This window comes from Oryx dammah, unplaced genomic scaffold, assembly GCF_014754425.2.
Source record: "Oryx dammah isolate SB20612 unplaced genomic scaffold, SCBI_Odam_1.1 HiC_scaffold_13, whole genome shotgun sequence".
Lineage (NCBI taxonomy): Eukaryota > Metazoa > Chordata > Mammalia > Artiodactyla > Bovidae > Oryx > Oryx dammah.
In genome coordinates this window covers 11,376,707-11,397,455 of record NW_024070197.1, presented here as the reverse complement: position 1 = coordinate 11,397,455, position 20,749 = coordinate 11,376,707, and the positions used below count along the sequence as shown (strand labels likewise).

Sequence of the window (20,749 nt, the reverse complement as noted above, 5' to 3'; positions counted from 1 at the left end):
GGGTTGCTTTCCAGCCAGACCTGGTCCTCTCCTGACAGTGGTGTTCCATGAACGCTGCTGTGGACACACACGCTGCCTTTCTGCACAGCCAGAGCAGTGCCCCCCACTTCGGGGGCCTCAGAGGATGGGCCCACGGGGCTCAGGCCTCTTCGGTTCTCAGCTTGCAGGGCGGGGGTGGAGGCAGGAGAGCAGCCGGGGGGATGGTGACCGTGAACACACGGGGCCGGAGCTCTGACCTCGAGCCTGGTGTCGCCCGCAGAGTCAGCCACAACAACAAGGTGAACCTCATGACCAGCGAGAACCTGTCCATCTGCTTCTGGCCCACCCTGATGAGGCCGGACTTCAGCACCATGGACGCCCTCACGGCCACGCGCACCTACCAGACAATCATCGAGCTCTTCATCCAGCAGTGCCCCTTCTTCTTCCACAACCGGCCCATCAGCGAGCCCCCTGGTGCCACGCCCAGCTCCCCGTCTGCCCTGGCCTCCACCGTGCCCTTCCTCACCTCCACGCCCGTCACAAGTCAGCCATCGCCACCCCAGTCGCCTCCGCCCACCCCCCAGTCCCCAATGCAGCCGCTGCTCCCCTCCCAACTTCAAGCCGAACACACGCTGTGAGCCCCCGAGGCCTCGGGCTGAAGGAGACGAGGTCTTCTCTCTTGACAGGGTGGCACTGGGCCTTGAACAGAACCAGGCCTGCTGGGGTGGGGCGGGGAGGGTCCCCTCTCCTCTCGCCTTCTCCAGCCCGCAGCACTAGCAGCCACCAACAGAAGGCGCAGGCTGGGCCGGCCGGTGCCCTGAGCCCAGCACTGCAGACCTGGGGTTGGCCGCAGGCCGTGGCGGGAGCCCTGCTCTGTGACATGGACCCTTTTGCAGACTGAACGAGGCAGGCAGGGCCCCTCCACACCCTCACTGATCCCTGGACCCCTCCCCACCATCTGTGCACACCAGCCTCAGGGCCGCCGCCCGCTGGGCAGAGCCTGGTGTCGGCCGGGAGGAGGAGATCCTGAGGTTCGGCTGCCCCAGGACAGGGCCAGCAGCCCCTCACGAGGACACGTTCCTCTGCTGTGCCCGGCACTCCCCACCCTTGGGGGGTGCAGCCTGCCCGGCAGCCTCCTTGGGAACATGTAGGCCAGCTCTGCCACCCTAAGGTACAGTCCCATCTGAGGGCGTTGGCCCAGCAGGTCAGGACAGAGGAGGCCAGCTCCGCCTGGACCAGGGAGCATGGGCGCGTCTGCCCCATGCACCCCGCCCCACTTCACAGGCTTTGGGGATCCATTCCCTTTAAAACAAAGGAACACTGGAAGAAAAATGGAAAGACATCCCTCCCCCAATAATTCTTAAAAAGAAAGAAAAACTACAGGAAGAAAACTACAGACCTCAAGATGAAGCTCTCTCCCCACCTCTGCCAAGAGGCACGCAAGTGGAGGGCAACCTGTCTTTGTGCCAGCAAGACCGGGGTGCCCAGGGGTGGCAGCCTGAGAGCCTGTTGGGGTCCCACTTACGTCCTGTCACTAGATCCCCCTCCCCCACCCCAGGTGTATGGCTCAAGCCCCTTGGCAGAAAGAGCTGGGGGCCCGCCCGGCACCTGTCTGCCTTGGAGCGCTGCGGTGCTGCGGGGGACACTGCCCCTCGTGCGCGGGGAGGGAGTGGGGCGGTGAGAGGTGCCCGCAGGCACGTGGGGATTGGTTCCGTGTGTTTGGTGTTGAAATAGAATCATTTTCCTCCTGGGCCAGCAGGGCTGTCCGTGGGAAGTGGGCCGTGTCAGGGGACTCCAAGGGTGTGACGGTTGCCGGTGCATGCAGGGCCGGCCTTCCTGCTCCCCAGCCATCAGTGCCCAGAGGAGCTGCCGGTACAGAGGCGGTCAGTCAGGACGGGGCGGCATGCCTGCCCGTCACCATCCTCCATGGGCTCCCCCGCCCTTCCTGGCCTTTCCACTGGCCTCTGGGAGAAGCTTCCTCATCATGCCCCCCTTTGCCCCACCCCACCCCCAAACAGCGACCCTGCTAAGGCTGCTACAGATACGGTTGCCCCCATCCCATGGCTGGGCCATGCCTCCGCAGTGGAGAAGCCACTAAGGTACCCTGGGCGTGGGGGCGTGGGGTGGAGGCCCACCTGCCGCACAGTCCTCCGGGGGTCTCTTTGCACTTTAAGAAGCAGCACCTGTGGTATGTTCGAGGCCGCCTGACAAAGTGAGAGATGCCTCAGAACAGTCTCGGCCACCCCTGGCCCCAGACGCTTCCCACTGGCTGTTGGAGGGCGGGCCAGGCCCTGTGCTCACCGACTCTTCCTCTGGATAAGCTGGATGTCGCACTGTCTCTAGTTCTTGAACGGCAAAATAAGGTGCTTGGAAAAACTACATGTCCCCTGCACGTTTTACCGCCTCCTTAAGGACACAAGTCAGAAAACATAAGGTACATGAATGTCTTACTGTTGGATGCCAGATCTTCTCTTCTGGCAGATCTGTGTCTGATGCTTTCTCAGTTGGGGCTTGGCTGGAGGGGGACATTGCTTAGTTTTGACTCGAGGTCGGCAGACTCTGCTTCTCTAGCCCTGCAGCTGCCCCAGTGCTGAGCCCCAGGCAGGTGTGCAGATGACTCCATTGACTAGTCTCAGCCTTTTCCTAGTCATGCTCGCTTATTCCCAGGCAGCCCGTCAAGGTATTGGGTGGGGGTGGAAGGGAAGCCTGGAGAGTGACCTGCGACCACTGTCCCATGTGTCAGCTAAAGCAGAAGAGGCCTGCTTCCCTCCCACCTCTGTTGGCACTCTGGACCACACTGCCACCTGCAACCTTGGCTCTGCACCAGGAACTTCACAAGACCCCCAACTGTCCTGCCTTCCCACGCCACCCCCCCCCCCACCCCGAGACCACAGTTCTCTAAGTGGTAGGTGACTTTTCTGGAAGAAGAAAAGGCACAGTAAGGGTGGAAACCTGTGCTTTGCACCTTTAACCCTTGGGGGAATAGCGGAGACCAGGCCTCTGTGGCTCCACAGGGTCGCTGCCCATCCCACGGTGTCCCCTGCACCCGGGATCCTGCCAGGGCTTTAACCGCAGGTGGGGACTGGTGGCTCGTTCCCCAGAGAGCCACAGTTGGGCAGGAAGTTCCAGGGGTTCCTCTCTATTTCCTTTGCTAATTCTTCTCATTTTCTACTTCTCAGGCTGGCTTGGGCTTGGAGGACATTTCTCGATCGTTCCAAGTTGGCATTCCCACCATCAGCAGTGCTAGTTAGGGGGCAGGGAGTGGTTTGTATTTGGACCAAATGGGCCCTCGGAGGGGGACCCATGAAGGAGAGTGGGTGTGTGCGGGGGCAGGCCGACCTTAACTGGAACTCTGCCCACCCCACCCATTTATCTAGTGTGCTAAGCTCTAGAAAGTTCTTTCGCAGGTCATTCTCATGCGAGTGGCACCACAACTCTAGGAATTGAGGGCGGCGAGCATGTTACTAGGAAACATGTTACTTGGCCAAACTGGGAAAGCCTGGCGGTGGAGACACGGGGCTTGTGAAGTAGTGGGGCGCCCAGAAACTCTTCCCCGTCCGATGTTCTTCAGATCCCCGAAGGTGCAGACCCCGAGGACAGGAGTAGACAGCCCTGGCTAAGTGTTGGGCTGGCTCTGGAGGGAGGCTTCACGGAAGGAAGTGGTCCACGGCTAGGGTGGTGGCCTGCGAGTTTGCCTCCAGTTCTGGGCTGTGCTGCACGTGGTCACCACAGTGCGCTTGTCCCTGTGTTCTGTCAAGTTCTCCCCAACACTTGACCTTCCAAGGAGGAATGCTAAACTGCTGTTCCCCGGGTTCCCTCCAGGCTGAACACGTGCTGTGGGTGCGGTTCTTATAGCAGGCTGTATCTTGGCCAGGGTGGGCAGAGGGTGACCTCCTCGGAGCAGCATGTTGGCCAGAAGGGGCTGGAGTGCTCGCCTCCACTCATCCCTGTGCCTCAGTTTCCTCTGGAGGGGGTGGCCCTGGCGGGCTGCCTGCCCCAGGCCAGGAGGTCAAGCCAGTTAGTTCCCTGCAGCACTTGTGATCCGAGCTCCTCTCCACCCGCACCCGCCCCCGTCCCCTCCTGCAAGGAGATCCACACTGCTTGGGGGCTGTCTCAGGTGTCGGCTCCTCTCTGTTCTGCTCGGCCAGTGGCTGCCTTCCCAGGAGGAGGAGGCTCCAGGGACTTGGGCTGGCCACTGGGGACAGCCACGGCACTCACCCGCAGGGCCTCCAGTTCCCGCAGACAGTGGATGGAGGTCTTGCCCTCCTGTTGCTTGGCAGGTTCAAGCCGCGCATTCATGCTTAGGTGAAAAGACGACTGAGTCGTGTGTGCTGGAAACCTAGGTCACATCTGGTGATCCTATGGCAGAAGGCCTGGGGCCGGGAGGGGCCTGCACCAATGTCCTGTCAGCTCCTCCCGGAACCGTCTTTCCACCGGCTGCTGACTGCAGACTCCTCGAGGCTCCGAGGTGACTGCCCGCGCCTCCTGCCCAAGAGCCCGCCTCGGCCAGATCCAACAGCAGTGATGTTACACCTCAGTGTAGTCGAGACAGGGCGTAAATTATTGTTTGCATTAAGAAGAATCATGTTCCCTGTGTACATTTTAAAAAAAAGTCTGAATTGTATGGGAATAAAACTTGTTTGAAAATTTGGAATAGTGCTGCTGCCAGCTTATTTTTCTGGTACTTGTATTTTCACATGTTAAATGATCTTTATATATGTTGGATTAACAAATATTTTGAGTTTCCTGAGGGTGGGGAGGGGGAATTAATGGTATTGAAATGTGTTAGTAGTCTGGCTGTATGCCCAAAATTCTGTTTCGCAGCAAAAGTGGAGAACTGTATGTAAAGAAAGTATAACAATTATTTCTTTGTATTTTAGGGGCTTTAACCAGGACATCCTCTAGTTGGCGTTAGGAATGTTTGCTTAATTTGCAGACTTTTTTTTTTTTAACACATCGTGGGTTTTTTGAGGCTCCAACCTGATGAGTGCATGATCAGCCGTCAACAGAGGCTGAGCATCTCTGACTGAGGTGTTCTCCCTCTGGCTTTGTTTTTTAAAATCATGTATTTGCTACAAAGTATTGTACTTGTCTCAATGGGAATGGTGTACAAAACTGAAAAGGCCTTACGTGATATGTATCATAGTTAATAAATCAATCTTGTAAAAAACCAGACCTGAGAGAGAGATGAAGGCGGCCCCTCCCCGGCCCCTGGGCGCACACCCACCGAGCAGGCCCCATGGGGGCACTGGCTGCAGCCTCGGCCCATGAGGAGCGCGGGGGCCTCTGGACCACGGGCAAGAGGGTTCCCCCAGCGCCCCAGGGAGAAGGCTTCTCCAGCAGAGCCAAGGCCCGTGGGAGCTGCAGGCACCTCCCCCTCCGCCCCCAGGACTGCTGCCAAGAGCCCCCACCAGCCCTGGCCTCCTTGCTTTGCCTTTCCAGCAGAGTGATCCAGGCTTCCCTCGTGGCATAGCAGTAAGGAGCTCGCCTTCCCTGAGTCGTGAAGATTCCCTGGAGGAGGGAATGGCAGCCTACTCTAGTATTCCTCCCTGGAGAACCCATGGACAGAGGAGCCTGGTGGGCCCCAGTCCGTGGGATCGTAAAGAGCTGGGCACAACTTGAGGGGTCTGCAAGCTCAGGGATCTGTCTTCCCCAGGTCTTCTTGCCGCTGGTTGCTCCCGCAGTTTATTCTAGGTCATCAGGCCAAACACTACCCACAGAGTCTTGTGGCCACGGGGGCGCCCAGCAGTCCACACACCAGCATCTGCACTGGTGCGCTTCCCTGTCGTCTGAGCCGAGGCCATGCCGGTGCCTCTGGGATGGGATCCAGGGTTTACTCCCAGGTGACCCAGGGAAGTGAACCTCAGGACAGTGCCTCAGAGATGCCTCAGCCACTCAGGCTCGCTCTGCCCCATGCTCTCCCCTCCACGGCCCCCTCGGTCACCTCCCAGATGCCACCTTTAGCCACCACGTCCATTCTGGCCCAGGTCCTAATTCTGGCTCCCCTGGCCTACGACGGACACTCCCACACTTTAAATGACTCCCGGTCTTGTCTTTAGACCAAGAAGTTCCCCCTGAAGACCCAGCTTTGCTTTACCTACGGCAGTAGTGGGGACTAGTCACCCTGAGAGATGCCTCTCCCCTCCCCTGCCTGAGGCAGGCACGGTCCTGGATCACAACCCCTGGCCAGCGCTCTGGCCCCATGCTGCCAGTCAGCAGGAGCCAGCAGGCCCCTGAGCACAGGCCAGCCAGGGGAGCCCCCTCTGGCCCCAGCCCACCCTCCTCCCCGTCCTCCAGTCAGACCAGCTTCTGTCTGAGTCATTTGCATTCTCCCAATGCACTTGGTTGCTTCCGACTTGCAAGGCTTTGCTTGCACTGTTTCCTCTGCCTGAAATGCCTTCTATTCCTCACGCCCCCAAACCTCAGCACTGCCCATCACATCCTCACCCATCCTTGAAAGCCAGTCTTCCTCTAGAAATTATTCCCAGGCCCTTTTACCCATTGATGGACCCAACAACTACTGACCTGCTATGGCAGTTTATGTGACTCCCAGAAAGTCTTCAACATTTGTTCTTTATTTTTTTGGCCACGCCAGACAGCAGGCGAGATTTTAGCTCCCCCACCGGGGATCAATCCTGTGTCCCCTGCAGTGGAAGCATGGTCCCAGCATTTGCTTTTTAAAAAAAAAAAAAAAAGTTTCTACAGTATACAGTTGGCACTCAATATGCACACTGACATCATAAGCCTGTCTTTGTCTCTGGTTTTTGATGTTCAAGTGCCATGTACTTGCATATTTAACACCTCTCAGCCACCATCCACCCAAAGTGGAGAGCTTTGGGGGGCATGGCCTTTGGCTTCCCCATATGTCTCAGCATCAAGCAGGTGCCTCGAACGTAACAGGACTTCCTTCCATCTGCAGAACTCAATGGTCAATTTCAACCTTGCCCTTGCTTATGCTTGTGCGCACTCAGTCGTGACCGACTCTGTGACTCAATGGACTGTATGTAGCCTGCCAGCCTCTCTGTCCATGGGATTTTTCAGGCAAGAATACCGAAGTGGGTTGCCATTTCCTCCTCCGCAGTATGTTCCAAACCGAGGGACAGAACCCACGTCTCCTGCATTGGCAGGCAGGTCCTTTACCACTGGTGCCACCTGGGAAGCCTCGCCCACGTGGTGGTGGTCAGTTGTTCCGTCGTGTCCAGCTCTGCGACCCCATGGACTGCAACACACCAGGCCTCCCTGTCCTTCACCATCTCCCGGAGCTTGCTCAAACTCTTGTCCATGGAGTCGGGGTTGCCATCCAACCATCTCACCCTCTGTCATCCTCTTCTGCCTTCAGTCTTCCCCAGCATCAGGGTCTTTTCCTATGAGTTGGCTCTTTGCATCAGGTGGCCAAAGTATTGGAGCTTCAGTTTTGGAATATTGGAATATTCCTTCCAATGAATATTCAGGACTGATTTCCTTTAGGATGGACTGGTTTAATCTCCTTGTAGTCTAAGGGAATCTCAAGAGTCTTCTCCAACACCACAGTTCTAGACCGTCAATTCTTTGGCACTCAACCAACTCCAGTGCAAACCTCTGCTCTGAGAACCACATTCCTGCTCACTTGCCTGTGACACTCTCCTCGCGGACTCTGCTGTGCAAAACCACAGCCAGCCTCCCAATCCCTTCATCCCCGCCCCCGCTCCCCTCACAAGCCAGAGACCCTGGAGACCTCTCTCCCATCAAGCCGCCCCAAGTTCTGTTTCACCTTCCCCATGGCTCTCACCCTACCACTTGCCTCCTCATTTCCTGCCACCATCCTGATTGAATCTCACCAGCCCCCTCCTTGACCTCCTCCCTGGTCTCCCAGCCTCCAGTTTCACCCCCTCCCTTCCATCTCTCTGTGGCAGCCAGAGTGAGCTTTCAAAACATATCTGTCCCTGCCACCCCTCTCTTGACACCTTCTGGGGCTCCCCAGCACCGTCCGAAGCCAACTCTTCAGCAGGTCCTGGGAGGGCCCTTGCCAACCTCCCAGCGAGGCTCACCTTGCAGCCTGCAGTCCAGCCTTCTGACTCCTCAGGGGCCTGCCTACCACGGATGCTATTCCCTCTAGACACTCTGTCCACCCTTCCTTGCTAACTCCCTCCGTAACCTTTAGATTTCAATTCCCTGGACTCTTCCTTGGGAAACTCACCCCTCCCCCACCCAGACCAAGATGAACTCCTTTGCTTTCAAAGAAAAAAGCATTCTCTTCAACAGCGTTTTTCTGTCTGTTACTCCTTTACGTTGTATTCACCCATTTAACACACGTTTCCTGAGCGATTACTCTGTGCCAGTCCCTCAGGGATCTGACCCAGATCCCTGATCCCGGAGCTTGCTGGGATCTGACCTCTAGTGGAACAGACAGAAAACATTCCAAGAAATGAATGTATGCCTTAATGTCGGGCACAGATAAGACATTAAGGAGGATGTGAATTTGGGGGAGCAGAGCTGTTATTTGGGATGGTTGGGAAGACCTCCCTGGGGACGTGATATCAAGAAACCAGGATGAGGTGAGTCAGGCATTTGCCTCAGATACAAAACCTAAAGGGACAAGGGATCAGAGATCAAGATAAAAAATTATTTCAATTCATGTTTTAAAAAATCTAAGTCAGCCTCCCAAAATCCATGATAACCAAAATTTTAAGTAAACACACACACACAGGACTTCCCTGGTAGTCCAGTGGTTAAGATTATGCCCTTCTAATGCAGGAGGCATAGGTTCAATCCCTGGTTGGGAAAGTTCCACAGGCAGTGCAGCCAAAAATAAAAGCCTTTCTTAAGGCAAAAAGAAACAGATTCAGTAACAGTGCTGTGAAGCCTGAGTCAAAGGAGAAATCGATAAGACAGCCTGGAATGGGGAGAAAAGTGATGGTGGGTGAGAACAAACCTAGGACAGTGAAAGTGCAAAGAAGAGCTCCGAACATCTTAAGAGTCAGGGCGACAAGATGGCGCAGTCTGCTCAAGATTGCCCCAGGAGGTGAGAGGACTCCAGGGCTGACACAAAGTCTATCTAGTCAGCGTCGGTTCCAGAAGCTGCAGCCAGCACGGAGCTTGAACTAGGCGCTCGCTAGCTCCAAGCCAATGGCACCCCACTCCAGTACTCCCGCCTGGAAAATCCCATGGACGGAGGAGCCTGGTGGGCTGCGGTCCATGGGGTCACGAAGAGTCGGACACGACTGAGCGACTTCCCTTTCACTTTTCACTTTCATGCACTGGAGAAGGAAATGGCAACCCACTCCAGTGTTCTTGCCTGGAGAATCTCAGGGACGGGGAAGCCTGGTGGGCTGCCGTCTATAGGGTCACACAGAGTCGGACACGACTGAAGTGACTTGGCAGCAGTAGCAGCAGCAGCTCCAAGCCAACCGCCCGGAAGTGGGAAGGCTGCGTGTTACTCCTTGCGGCCACCAGGGGTCAGCAGAGCGCCGCCCTGCCCAGCCGTGGTCTGTCCTGGGAAGTGTTGGAAGCCCAGGGGATGACGTTATTCAAAGGAGGGTGAGACACGACCGACCTAACTGAACTGAGAACGGGTCTGGAGGTGTCTCGGGAGCAGGCTGAGAATCAGGGGTGAGCTACTCTTCCTGGCATTTCACCCAACCATCCCTCCATTTATTCACTCAGGGGGCCAGGCCACAGTCTCACGGGTTGAGCTGATAAGCTCCAAGTTTGTCCTGAGGTCACTGGGGCAGCCTCTGGGTCCGATTTGCAGGAGCTGAGGAAGTGGGAGAAGCAACTGGGGATCCCAGAGATAGCGCTCACAGGAACTGCCTCCAAGGTGGGGATTAAAAAGCACGCAGTTGCCATAAATGTCAGCAAGACAAAGCAATGAATAAACGCTCACAGGGACTTCCCTGATGGTGCAGTGATTAGGATTCCTTGCTTTCACTTCAGGGGACCAGGGTTCAATCCCTGACCGGGGAACTAAGATCCTGCAAGCTCTGCAGTGTAGAAAAAAAAAAAAAAGCTAACCATTTTTGGATACTTACAAAGTATCTTGCCCTTTTTAAATAATCTTTAATGTACCAACTCAATTTTCACATGAAAATTCTATGAAGCAGGTATTATCATTGTCCCCACGTTCCAGATGAGGTGACTGAGGCATGAAAGGGATGTCCAACAGCACAAGCTAGTAAGTGGGAGCCAGGATTTGAACGCCAAAGCCCATGGCTCTTTTCGTGGCTGCTGTAACAAATGGCCGCAGACGGACTGGCAACAGAAATTTATTCCTTCACGGTTCTACTGGCTGGAAGCTCCAAATCAGGGTGTCAGCAGGGCCCTGTTCCTCTGAAGGCTCTAGAGAAGAGCTGTTTTCCAGCGTTTAGATGTTCCTTGGCATCCGTCTAGTCTCGGCCTCTGTTTTCCCAGGGCCTCCTCTTCTTTCTCCCTGTGTACTTGTATTTTTTCTGTGCATCACCTCTTCTGTCGTTTTTTTTTTTTTTTTGGAGGGGGGCTGCATGGTGGCTTTCAGGATCTTAGTTCCTGAACCAGGAATCGAACTCTCAGCCACGAAAAGCAAGGGAGTCCCAACCACTGGACCACCAGGGAATTCCCTCCTCTCTGTCTCTTATAAAGACACTTGTCACTGGAGTTAGGGCCTGTCCAGATAATCCAGGATGATCTCATCTCAGAGCCCTTAATTATACCTGCAAAGACTCTTCCACCAAATAAGGTCACATTCAGAAGTCCCAGGGTTAGGACACAGACATATATCTCTTGAGGTCGGAGAAGGGGCAATATTCAACCCCCTACAACTCTTCCCCATGATCCTATTATTATCATTGCGGTCATTGGTATTATGCTGTGAACTTGAAGGGCAGCTTGGGGCTGGAATAAAGTTAGCCAAGTGGGCGATGGGGAAGTCAGGCACAGCAAGGAGCAAGCATGTGGAATAATTGCAGGGACTTCCCTGGCAGTTCAGTGGTTAAGACTCCACGTTTCTACTGCAGGGCGGGGGGCAGGGGTTCGATCCCTAGTTGGGGAACTAAGGTCCCACATGTTGCCTGGTGCGGCCAAAAATAATGATTGCAGCCGTGTCCTGTCATTGCCCCACCTTCCCCTGCTGCCTCCACAGCCGATGCTCGGCTTCTTGCTCAGTCCCCCTCTGCAGGGTCAGTTGTGGGGAGAGAGTCCCTTTGTCTCTGGCAGGAGCAGCCCCTGGACAGGAAGAGCAGTCAGCCCACCTCCATGAGCGTGCCCACACCTCCCTCCTTGGTGGGCAAGACCACAGGCTCACCATCCCCGGCTCTGGCCGCCCCCTCAGGGGGCACACCAGTTTGCTGATTGCCACTCATTTAGTTCTCCACCTGGGCCCATGGTCTCACCCGGTGTCACTTGGGGGGTCAGGGGACCAGCCCAGTGATGCTGACCCTCCCGCTGTGAGCTGTGCTGTAACGAGCATCTGTTCCTGGAGGCTTGCTGTCTTCTTTCGGCACCTACAGACAGGTGACAGTCAGGCCTGGATGTCCTCTGGAGGATAGAGTCTTTCCCTGACATCTTGGGAGGCCTGAAGGGGACAAGACGGGGCTGGAAGATGGGAGGCAACCAGAACACCCAAGTGTCAGGCTGGGTGACCCTTAATGTGGGGTCATTTATCCAGTTGGTGGGTGGTGTTTTCATTCCCCACTTTAAAAAGAAAATTTAAAAAAATTTCTTCGATGACAGCAGGTCTTAACTGTGGCACTCGAGACCTTCGATCTTTGTTGTCGCACGTGGGACCTTTCACTGTGGCATGTGGGATCGAACCCCGGCCCCCTGCATTGGGAGCCCGGAGTCTTAGCCAGTGGCCCACCAGGGAAGTCCTCCCCACTTCCTTTATTCTTCCCATTAATTGTCAGTAGTCTACTAGGCTACCTGGGGCTTCCCTGGTAGCTCAAAGGGTAAAGAATCTGACTGCAGTGCAAGAGAACCAGGTTCGATCCTTGGGTCAGGAAGATCCCCTGAAGAAGGGAATGGCTACCCACTGCAGTATTCTTGCCTGGAGAATTCTATGGACAGAGGAACCTGGCAGGCTACAGTCCATAGAATCGAAAAGAATCGGACCCGACCGAGTAGCTAACACACACTAGGCTACCTAAAACTACTCGTGCAGTACATTCCCTTGCCTTATTTCTCTCCGGCATTTAGTTCCATCTGATGTGTATATTTTCTTGTTTAAACTATTGTGACATCCCACCCGGATGTGAGCTCCAGTGACAAGAATCTCTGCCTGTTTCTTCCCTGCTAGATCCTTGGAGCTTCTGGCACACAGGAGGTGCTCAAAACATGTTTGCTGGCTAGCTGGCTCAAAACCAAAAACAGGACAACTCTGGGGCCAGGTTGGTCTGCCCAGGTCTCCAATGACCCTTCATCATTCACTGCATGTGCTTTAAATGAAGAGTTTTACTCTCAGAACTCAGCACAAAACTGTTCAAGGAATACATTCTTTGGGGGTGCGGTACCCCACTAGCACTCCCTGGTGGTCAGAGGAATCAGCTCCTTGAGAACCTGACTATTGGAACCCTGGCCTTGAACAGGGCCTGGTCCAGGGACTCCTACTATAAGTTTGTGAAGTGCAGAAGTGAAAGCAGAAAAGATGAAGATTAGACATGTATAAGGACTTCCCAGGAAGTGAACGCCTGGGGTATGTTAGCGACTCCACGAGTCACAGGTCTGTCCCAGGAGGTCTCAAGGACAGGGTTTCGCCCACATCTTGGACAAATCCCCTCCCTCCCCAGGGGAATTTAGACCCAGCACCTGCTCCCTCAGCCATTTCTGCCTCATCTGGTTCAAGGGCAGCTCCATCCTCCAGGCCCTGGAGCCAAAACCTCTGCATTTTCGGACTCCTCCTCCCTTTCTGTCACCCTCACACCTGGTCGGCAGCCAATCCCTCAGCTCGGCCTTTGAAATATCCCCAGAGTCCCGCCACTTCCCCCCACCCCCTGTGCCTCCTGGTTGGACCACCATCACCTCATCTCTGACTTTTCCAGTCGCCTCCTCAGCTGGGCTCCAGGCTTCTGCTTTCACACCTTACAATTCCTTCTCCAGCCAGCAGTCCAAATTTCAGAAATAGGAATTTGAGGGACTTCCCTGGTGGCTCAGATGGTGAAGAATCTCTCTGCAATGCAGGAGACCTGGGTTTGATCCCTGGGTCGGGAAGATCCCCTGGAGACAGAAATGGCAACCCACTCCAGTATCATTGTCTGGAGAATCTTATGGACAGAGGAGCCTGACGGGCTACAGTCCATGGGCTCACAAAGAGTCGGACACAACTGACTGACACTTTCACTTTCAACACTTCCCTTGGTGGCCCAGTGGCTGAGACTCCCCAACGCTTCCACTGCAGGGAGCGTGGTTTCGATTCCTGGTGGGGGGTACGTGCCCTGTGGTGCCGCTAAAAACAAAAATATATCAGATCAGGCCCCTCCCCAACCTACCACCCTCTAAGCCCCGTGGAAGCCAAACTCCTCCCCGCAAGGCCCCGCCCACTGCAGCTGGCCCCGCCCACTCCCCCGCCAGACGCGCTGAGGCTCTTCTTTTCCTCCCTAGCTCCTCCATCCCACCGCAGGGCCTTTGCACTTGCCGGTCCTCCTCCCTTTTCCCGTAGATTCATCTCATGCCTCAGGGTTCCCAGCAAATGTCACTTCCCCTGAGAGGGCTTCCTGCCACCATAACCACTCTCCGGTGGTTTTATTTCTCTTGCCTCACTCTTTTCTCTCTTTCACAGCTCTCAGTATGAGCAGAAATCGTTTTCATGTACTTGTTTCCTTGCTTGCCCCCCACATACACACGTAAGGACTTTGTTTGCTTTGTTCACTGATGTCTCCCAGCCCTTGGCACACAGGGGGTAGTCATAAAATTTTTAGGACTGAAGAATTGCATCAATTTTATTTATATAATATTCTCAATGAAAGCAAATACGGTTTAAAATTAAATAATTCTTAAAACTGTAAGATGCAAACTAAATCTCCCTTTACCAAGTTGCCGTTTTTTTATAAAAGGACCCATTTCCTCACACTTTCACTAAATCTGGAGACCTACAGTGGTTTTTTTTTTTTAGTTTTGCTTTGCTTTTTAATATTCTGGCTGTGTGGTGCAGGGCATGTGCGATCATAGTACCCTTACCAGGGATTGAACCTGGGGCCCCTACATTTGAAGGGCTGAGTCCTAGGGAAGTCCCACCACCACTATTGTTTTTTCAAGTCTGTCTACAGGCAAAGGACAGCTTGTTGCCTTTTTAATTTCAATTTCTTGATTATCATTTCAGTTGAGCACTTTCCCATATGTTTATGTGTCAGACGCATCTCTTTTGTGATTTGCCTTTGTGCATCTGGACCATTTTCCCTATTGAGTTCTCTGTATTGGGTCATCTGCCTTTTTCTTATTGATTGGTAGGAGCTCTTTATTTATGATGTATGTCAATCCATTGTCTCTTAGTTTTTTGTCCATCCTGGTACTAATCTTATAACATTGTTTACAGTATCTTTACTACTGCAGAGTCATTTGCCTTTGTGCGCGGGTGGGGGTGGGGATTGAGGAGCACAGTTCAACCCACAACACCTCCCTTCCCCATTTCCTATCATTTTATATTATGAACTAGATCATACAAGCAAAAGACTACACAAAGCAACCTGCCAAGTTTATGCAATAATGATAATTAAATGGTCACCTGGGTACTCACCAGCCACAATATGACTTTTGCTGCTGCCCCTTGGCCCCCACCCTCCAGCCCACAGCATCTTCCTCCTCCACCCCCAGACTCAACCTCTCTCCTAAGTCTCAGGTTAACCATTCTCTTGATTTATTATCTGTTATTCATCATTCTTGCATCACCCAGGCTCACATCCCTAAGTAATAGATTGTTTATTGTGCCTGTGTTCGGACTTTTAAAAATTAAGTTCTTTCTGTATTCCCTCTAGTACTTATTTCTTTCACAAAGGTGAAATGGGGGATGCCTGTGGATGTGGGAGAGCAGTTCATTTATTTGGGGAGTATTGTTATACTCTCCTCATCTTACAGATTGGGGGAGTGAGACACAGAGAGGTGAAGGAAACTGCTCAAGGTCACACAAGTCGTGTCAGAATTACAATGAGCCCATTGAGTCCCCTTCCTAAAACTCTGCTCTCTTAGTAGAGAAGAGTGAGATTAAGGAGAAGTCACTGGAACCCTCCAAACACACAAACACGCACACACCCGTGCTCTTATGGCCTACCAAAATCCTTCCGCCTCTCCTTTTTTTTTTTTTTTAAGATTTACTTATTTACTATTAGTTTTTTGGCTGCACTGGGTCTTCGTTGCTGCAGTGAGCTTTCTTAACTGTGGTGAGCGGGGGCTACTTTTCATTGTGGTGCGTGGGCTTGTCATCGCAATAGCATCTCTTGCTGAGCACGGGCTCTAGGCATGCGGGCTTCAGTAGTTGTGGCACACAGGCCCTCACCCCTCTCCTTGATTTCCCCTGATTACGGGGACCTCACCACCTCTCAAGGACACATACTATTCTTTCCCATCTCTTCCACCCCAGAAGAGGTCTCCATGTTTTGGTGAGAAACCTCTCCTAAGCTGAGGAAGGCCAAGGAGAGCTGAATGTGGCTGAGAGACTGAGAAGCTAGGGCAAGACGTGTCAGGGATGAGACCAAGAGGGTCTCAACTGCCACTGTCTCTAGATTCTCTAACAGGCCCCAGGTGGTAATGGCTCAGTGCTTTGCCTGCCCTGGGGGTGGCACAGCTGTCCTAGATGTTCCCCAAACCTTTGTCAAGAGTCCTTTCAGGGACTTCCTTGGTGGTACAGTGGTTAAGAATTCGCCTTGCAATGTAGGGGACACGGGTTTGATCCCTGGTCAGGGAACTAAGATCTCACATGCCTGCACTCCACGCCCACACACGGCCATGAAGATCCTGCTTGCAGCAACTAGGACTGCATTCAGTTAAATAAATATAAATATTTTTAAATGAAATAAAATAAACCCTGGGAGATTCACAGAAAACCCTCTGACCCCTGACTGCTTTAAAAAAAAGTCTTTTATGAAAGCTATCTCGGTTCCCGGTTACAGGGTCCCAGCTCTTCCCCACAGGGTCCCACCTGATGCATATACCCTGCCCCAGAAGCGATCCTGTTTCTTCCCAGCTCTATGACCAGAGCTGCCGAAGGGCATGGACATCACAGAACAGCTCACCCATTTCACAGATGGGAAAACTGAGACCCCAAATGGTTGTGTCTATCAGTCACTCTGTGAGTGGAGTCAAGGGCACATGAGGGTGAACGTGTCTTTGGATGGGCATGTAAATCTTGCAGATTTAATGCCTGGCTCTCGTCTCAGTTTTGAGGCTTCCCAGGTGATGCTAGTGGTAAAGAACCAGCCTGCCAGTGCAGGAGACATTAGAGATGTGGGTTCAGTCCCTGGGTTGGGAAGATCCTCTGGAGGAGGGCATGGCAACCCACTCCAGTATTCTTGCCTGCAGGATCCCATGGACAGAGGAACCTGGTGGGCTACAGTCCATAGGGTTGCAAAGAGTCAGAAAGGACTGAAGCGACACAGTAACACATTCTCAGCTTTAAGTGGCTTAACTCAGCAGTTTCCAGACTTTTTGTTTTCTTTACATTCTTGGAGAAGAAAATGGCAACCCACTCTAGTACTCTTACCTGGACTATCCCATGGACTGAGAAGCCTGGTAGGCTACAGTCCATGAGGTCGCAAAGAGTCGGACACCACTGAGTGACTTCACTTCACTTACATTTTTAGGGAAGACCAAAGAGCTTTTATTTCTGTTTCATAAGTCATATCAGAATAAAACTGGAAATTCTTCAAAAGGATTCAGAAGGCATTTTTAAATAGCAATAATAAATGCATTACAGGCTTACATAACCTATTTTAAGAAAAATTTTAGTGAAAGGAGTGTCATTATTTTACACTTTTGCAAAGCTCCTTAAAGTCCAGCCTCACAGAAAACAGCTGGACACTCCTGCTGCTTATGCCTGGGGTCTGCTGTTATATCACAGGCCAGGGAGCCTCTGAAACCACCCCCACCACCAGACGCTCATGGAGAAGGAAGTGGAAAGGCAGAAAATGTCTCGGTATGAAAATCTGACTTCATAGACCCCCTGAGATGGTCTCAGGAACGAGTGCCCACGTCACACATAAAAGATTAGCTCTCAAATTGCTCAGTGTGGTTATCCTGATTGAACATCCAGACCTCCCAAAGACTGGGGTACAGGTATCCAAGGAACTTCAGTGACCAGAATCCTGGTGTCTTAGCTCCACCACTGCTCCAATGGGAACCCCAACATCAGAGTTTCCCATTAGCCCATAAATGAGCACTAAGGGATTATAGCGCCTCCCACATATCTTGGAGCAACTAATCCTGTGCTCCACAACTACCGAGCCAGTGCTGTAGAGCCTGTGCTCCACAACAAGGGAAGCCACCCACCGCAAGAAGCCCGTGCACTGCAACTAGAGAGAGAGTAGCCCCTGCTCAGCACAACTAGAGAAAGCCTGCGTGCAGCAATGAAGACCCAGCACAGACAAAAATAAACTAAATAAATTTTGTATTGTTGTTCAGTTGTTGTCCAGGCACTTAGTCGTGCCTGACTCTTTGCAGCCCCAAGGACTGCAGCATGCCAGGCTTCCCAGTCCTTCACCATCTCTCGGAGTTTGCCCAGATTCATGTCCCTTGAGCTGATGATGCCACCCAACCAACCATCTCATCCTCTGTTGTCCCCTTCTCCTCCTGCCTTCGATCTTTCCCAGCATCAGGGTCTTTTCCAATGAGTTGGCTCTTTGCATCAGGTGGCCAAAGTATTGGAGCTTCAGCATCAGTTCTTGCAATGAATATTCAAGATCGATCAACCTTATTCAAGGTTGATCTCTTTTAGGATTGACTGGTTTGCAGTCCAAAGGACTCTCAAGAGTCTTCTCTAGCACCACAGTTCAAAAGCATCAACTCTTTGGTGCTCAGCCTTCTTTAAATGAATATTAAAAATAATTTTTTAAAAAAGAGTGTTCCTAAAAAAAAAAAAAAAAAAAAAAAAGAGTGTTCCTATCAGCCCGTGTACATGAGGGTGCAGAGGTGTGTGCCTTGGTTCCTCTGTCCAACCTGAGGAAGACCCTAGCTCTCTGCCAGCCCTGCCCACCCGCCTCCCCTAAGACTCCCGGCCCACCTTCATCAGTTGCACTGTGGTCTCCTAGGAGCACTTCATGCTCACATGTTCAGCTGGTCCCACTCTTCTCGACCGCATGGACTGTAGCCTGCCAGGCTCCTCTGTCCATGGGATCCTCCAGGCAAGAATACTGGAGTGGGTTGCCATACTCTCCTCCAGAGGATCTTCCCAACCCCGGGACTGAACCCGAGTGTCTCATGTCTCCTGTACTGGCAGGCAGGTTCTTTACCACTGAGTCACCTGGCAAGCCCCCTAGGAGCACTTAAGCACCTGGAAACCCCCATGCCAGGCTGCTGAAGGGGCTTGGGAGGGAGAGGTTTTGTATTTTCTACCAGAGTGGAAAAGAACTGGCTGGGTCACCTGGGTCTCCAGGTCTCTATGGGAGGTACTATAATCCCTTAGTTCCCATTTATGGTCTCATGGGAAGCTCCAATGTTAGGGTTCCCGTGGGAGTAGTGGTGGAACTAAGACCCCAGGATCCTGATCTCTGAAGTTCCTTGGACACCTGTGTCCCAGTCCCTGGGAGGTCTAGATGTCAAATCCTGGTCTTATAAGGCGGGGGGTGGGGGTGGGGTTGGGGAGGGTACGGGCGGGGGCGGTTGTTGAGCCCAAGGTCCCCTTCTTGTCCAGATGGCCTCGCTGACATTCTTAAGTTCTCTCCTGGTAAAGGGTCTCTAACGCCTGGATTTGCACCCCTAGAGGGGACGCTGACGTCTGGGTTTCCACCCCTACAGGAGATGGGCACAGGGTGCCCTCCTTGTCCTGAGGAACTGCTGGGTGCCGAGTACTCTTAGGGAACATGGGGTGATAGTTCTTTCCAGTGGGGTATAAAGAGATAGAGCCTGGACTCAGGTGTTCCCCTCTTGGGGTGGGGAAGCCGACTTCGAGGTTCCCGTTCTGGTGGGCTAAGGGGGCTCAGACATCTGAGCAGCCAGGGACTCCCTTGCTTGAAACCCCCTACCTGAATATTCATCGGAGGGACTGAGGCTGAGGCTGAAGCTCCAATCCTTTGGCCACCTGATGCGAAGAGCCGACTCATTGGAAAAGACTCTGATGCTGGGAAAGACTGAAGGCAGAAGAGGAAGGGAGAAGACCAGATGGCCTCATCGACTCAATGGACATGAGTTTGAGCAAACTCCGGGAGATGGTGAGGGACAGGGAGGCCTGGCGTGCTGCGGTCTATGGGGTCGCAAACAGTCGGACACGACGGAGCCACTGAACAACCACCGCGGAAAAGATCAGAGTGGCTGACGCGGGGCAGGACCGAAGGGAGGAGACTCCGTGGGCGGGGCTCCAGCAGGCCCCGCCCCCGCCCGCCGGCGCTGTCTCCACGCATCCAAGTCTGCGAGGCCTCGGCGGGCGCGGAGAGCCTAGCGCCACAGCCCGCGCGCCCCGCCGAGCCCGGCCCGCCCCGGGGTCTATGGGGCCGCTGCTCTGCGCCGCCCGGCCGGCCCCACGCCGCGCCCGGAGACTGCCCTCGCGGTCAGATAACGAGGCGGTGGGTCTTGCAGGTAGGGGACACCAGGGGGCAGGTATGAGAGGACAGGGAACTCCTGAGTCCTGGAGGTGAAGGGGACCGGGACTCCAGTGTCCTGGGGGCTAGGGCATCGGAACGCCTGTCTCCCGGGGCTGAGAGTAGGGGCGCACGGAGGTTGAGTATTGGAGAAATAGGGGCCTGGGGGATCTGAACGCCAAGATCTAGGGCATCGGGGGACCTGGCTGGGGAGGCTTGGGGGCGGCGTGGATGTGGGGAGCGGGGCTGGACCCTGAATGCCTAGCCCTGGAGGAATGAAGACCTAATTGAACATGTTTCCGGTTCTGGGGAATCTGAATACCAGGACACCTGGGCTCAGAATTCTGGATCCATCCTGAGGGCTACCTGGGGCTGAGGAGCTGGCCGCTGCATCGGGGGTCTTCAGGGAGGAAGTTGTGGTTGCGGAGATTTGGCGGCCCAGACACGTGGCATCACCCCCAGGGTTTGAGGGGTGGTCCCTGGGAAGGGCATCGGGTGGGGTCCCTAGTTTCTGCCTCCCTCCCGCCCCTATCTCTTTAACCGAGCCTGGGAAATAGGCGTACCGCAGATGCAAAAACCAGACTCCCGGGATGGGCTTGTGGTGGGAGCAGGTCCCCGGGGTAGAGGGCTCTGGGGGCTGGAGCCGGTCTTGCCTGGGCCCCGGCGAGGCGCCCGCCCCCCGCCCGGCTTGGGCATGCTTGGCACGCAGCGCGCGGGCCGGTCGGATCCGTATGCGCGCCGCGTGCGCCTATTGGTATGCGGGAGCCGGCCCGGCGCGGGCGTGAGGCGGGCGCGCTGGCGGGCGGCGCGGGGGAGGCGGCGGCGGGGCACGTCCTCACCCTGAGTGAGCTTCGCCCGGAGCCCGGCACGGTGCGAGCTGCGGGCTGTGCAACCTGGCCTCCGGGTAGGAGAAACTGAGGCTGCCTCCGGCGGCAGCTCCTCGCCGGGACCCTGCACCCAACCCCGCGGACCTTGGTTTGCCTACCAGGTGTCCCACGCGCCCCCTCGGGCGCTGAGCGTTGCCTCCCGCTCCTTCCCGCTGCAGGAGACGCGGCTCTCGAGTCCCGCAGGCCGCTCTGAGCCCGCCTGAGCGGGTCCCCGCGGAG

General features: G+C 54.3%; 1 protein-coding gene across 3 annotated transcripts in view; it reads left to right on the top strand.

Annotated features, from left to right (window-relative positions):
- ARHGAP35 (Rho GTPase activating protein 35) overlaps positions 1–5,152 on the top strand; it is a 115,946-nt gene extending 110,794 nt beyond the window's left edge. For 2 of the 3 annotated variants that reach the window (XM_040252454.1, XM_040252455.1), the window contains exon 7: positions 260–5,152. In XM_040252454.1, coding sequence (XP_040108388.1) covers positions 260–617 — 358 coding nt within the window. In that variant the 3' untranslated portion in view covers positions 618–5,152. The remainder of the gene's footprint in view (positions 1–259) is intronic. The other variant, XR_005723204.1, reaches the window with a different exon arrangement.
- The last annotated feature ends 15,597 nt before the right edge of the window (positions 5,153–20,749 follow it).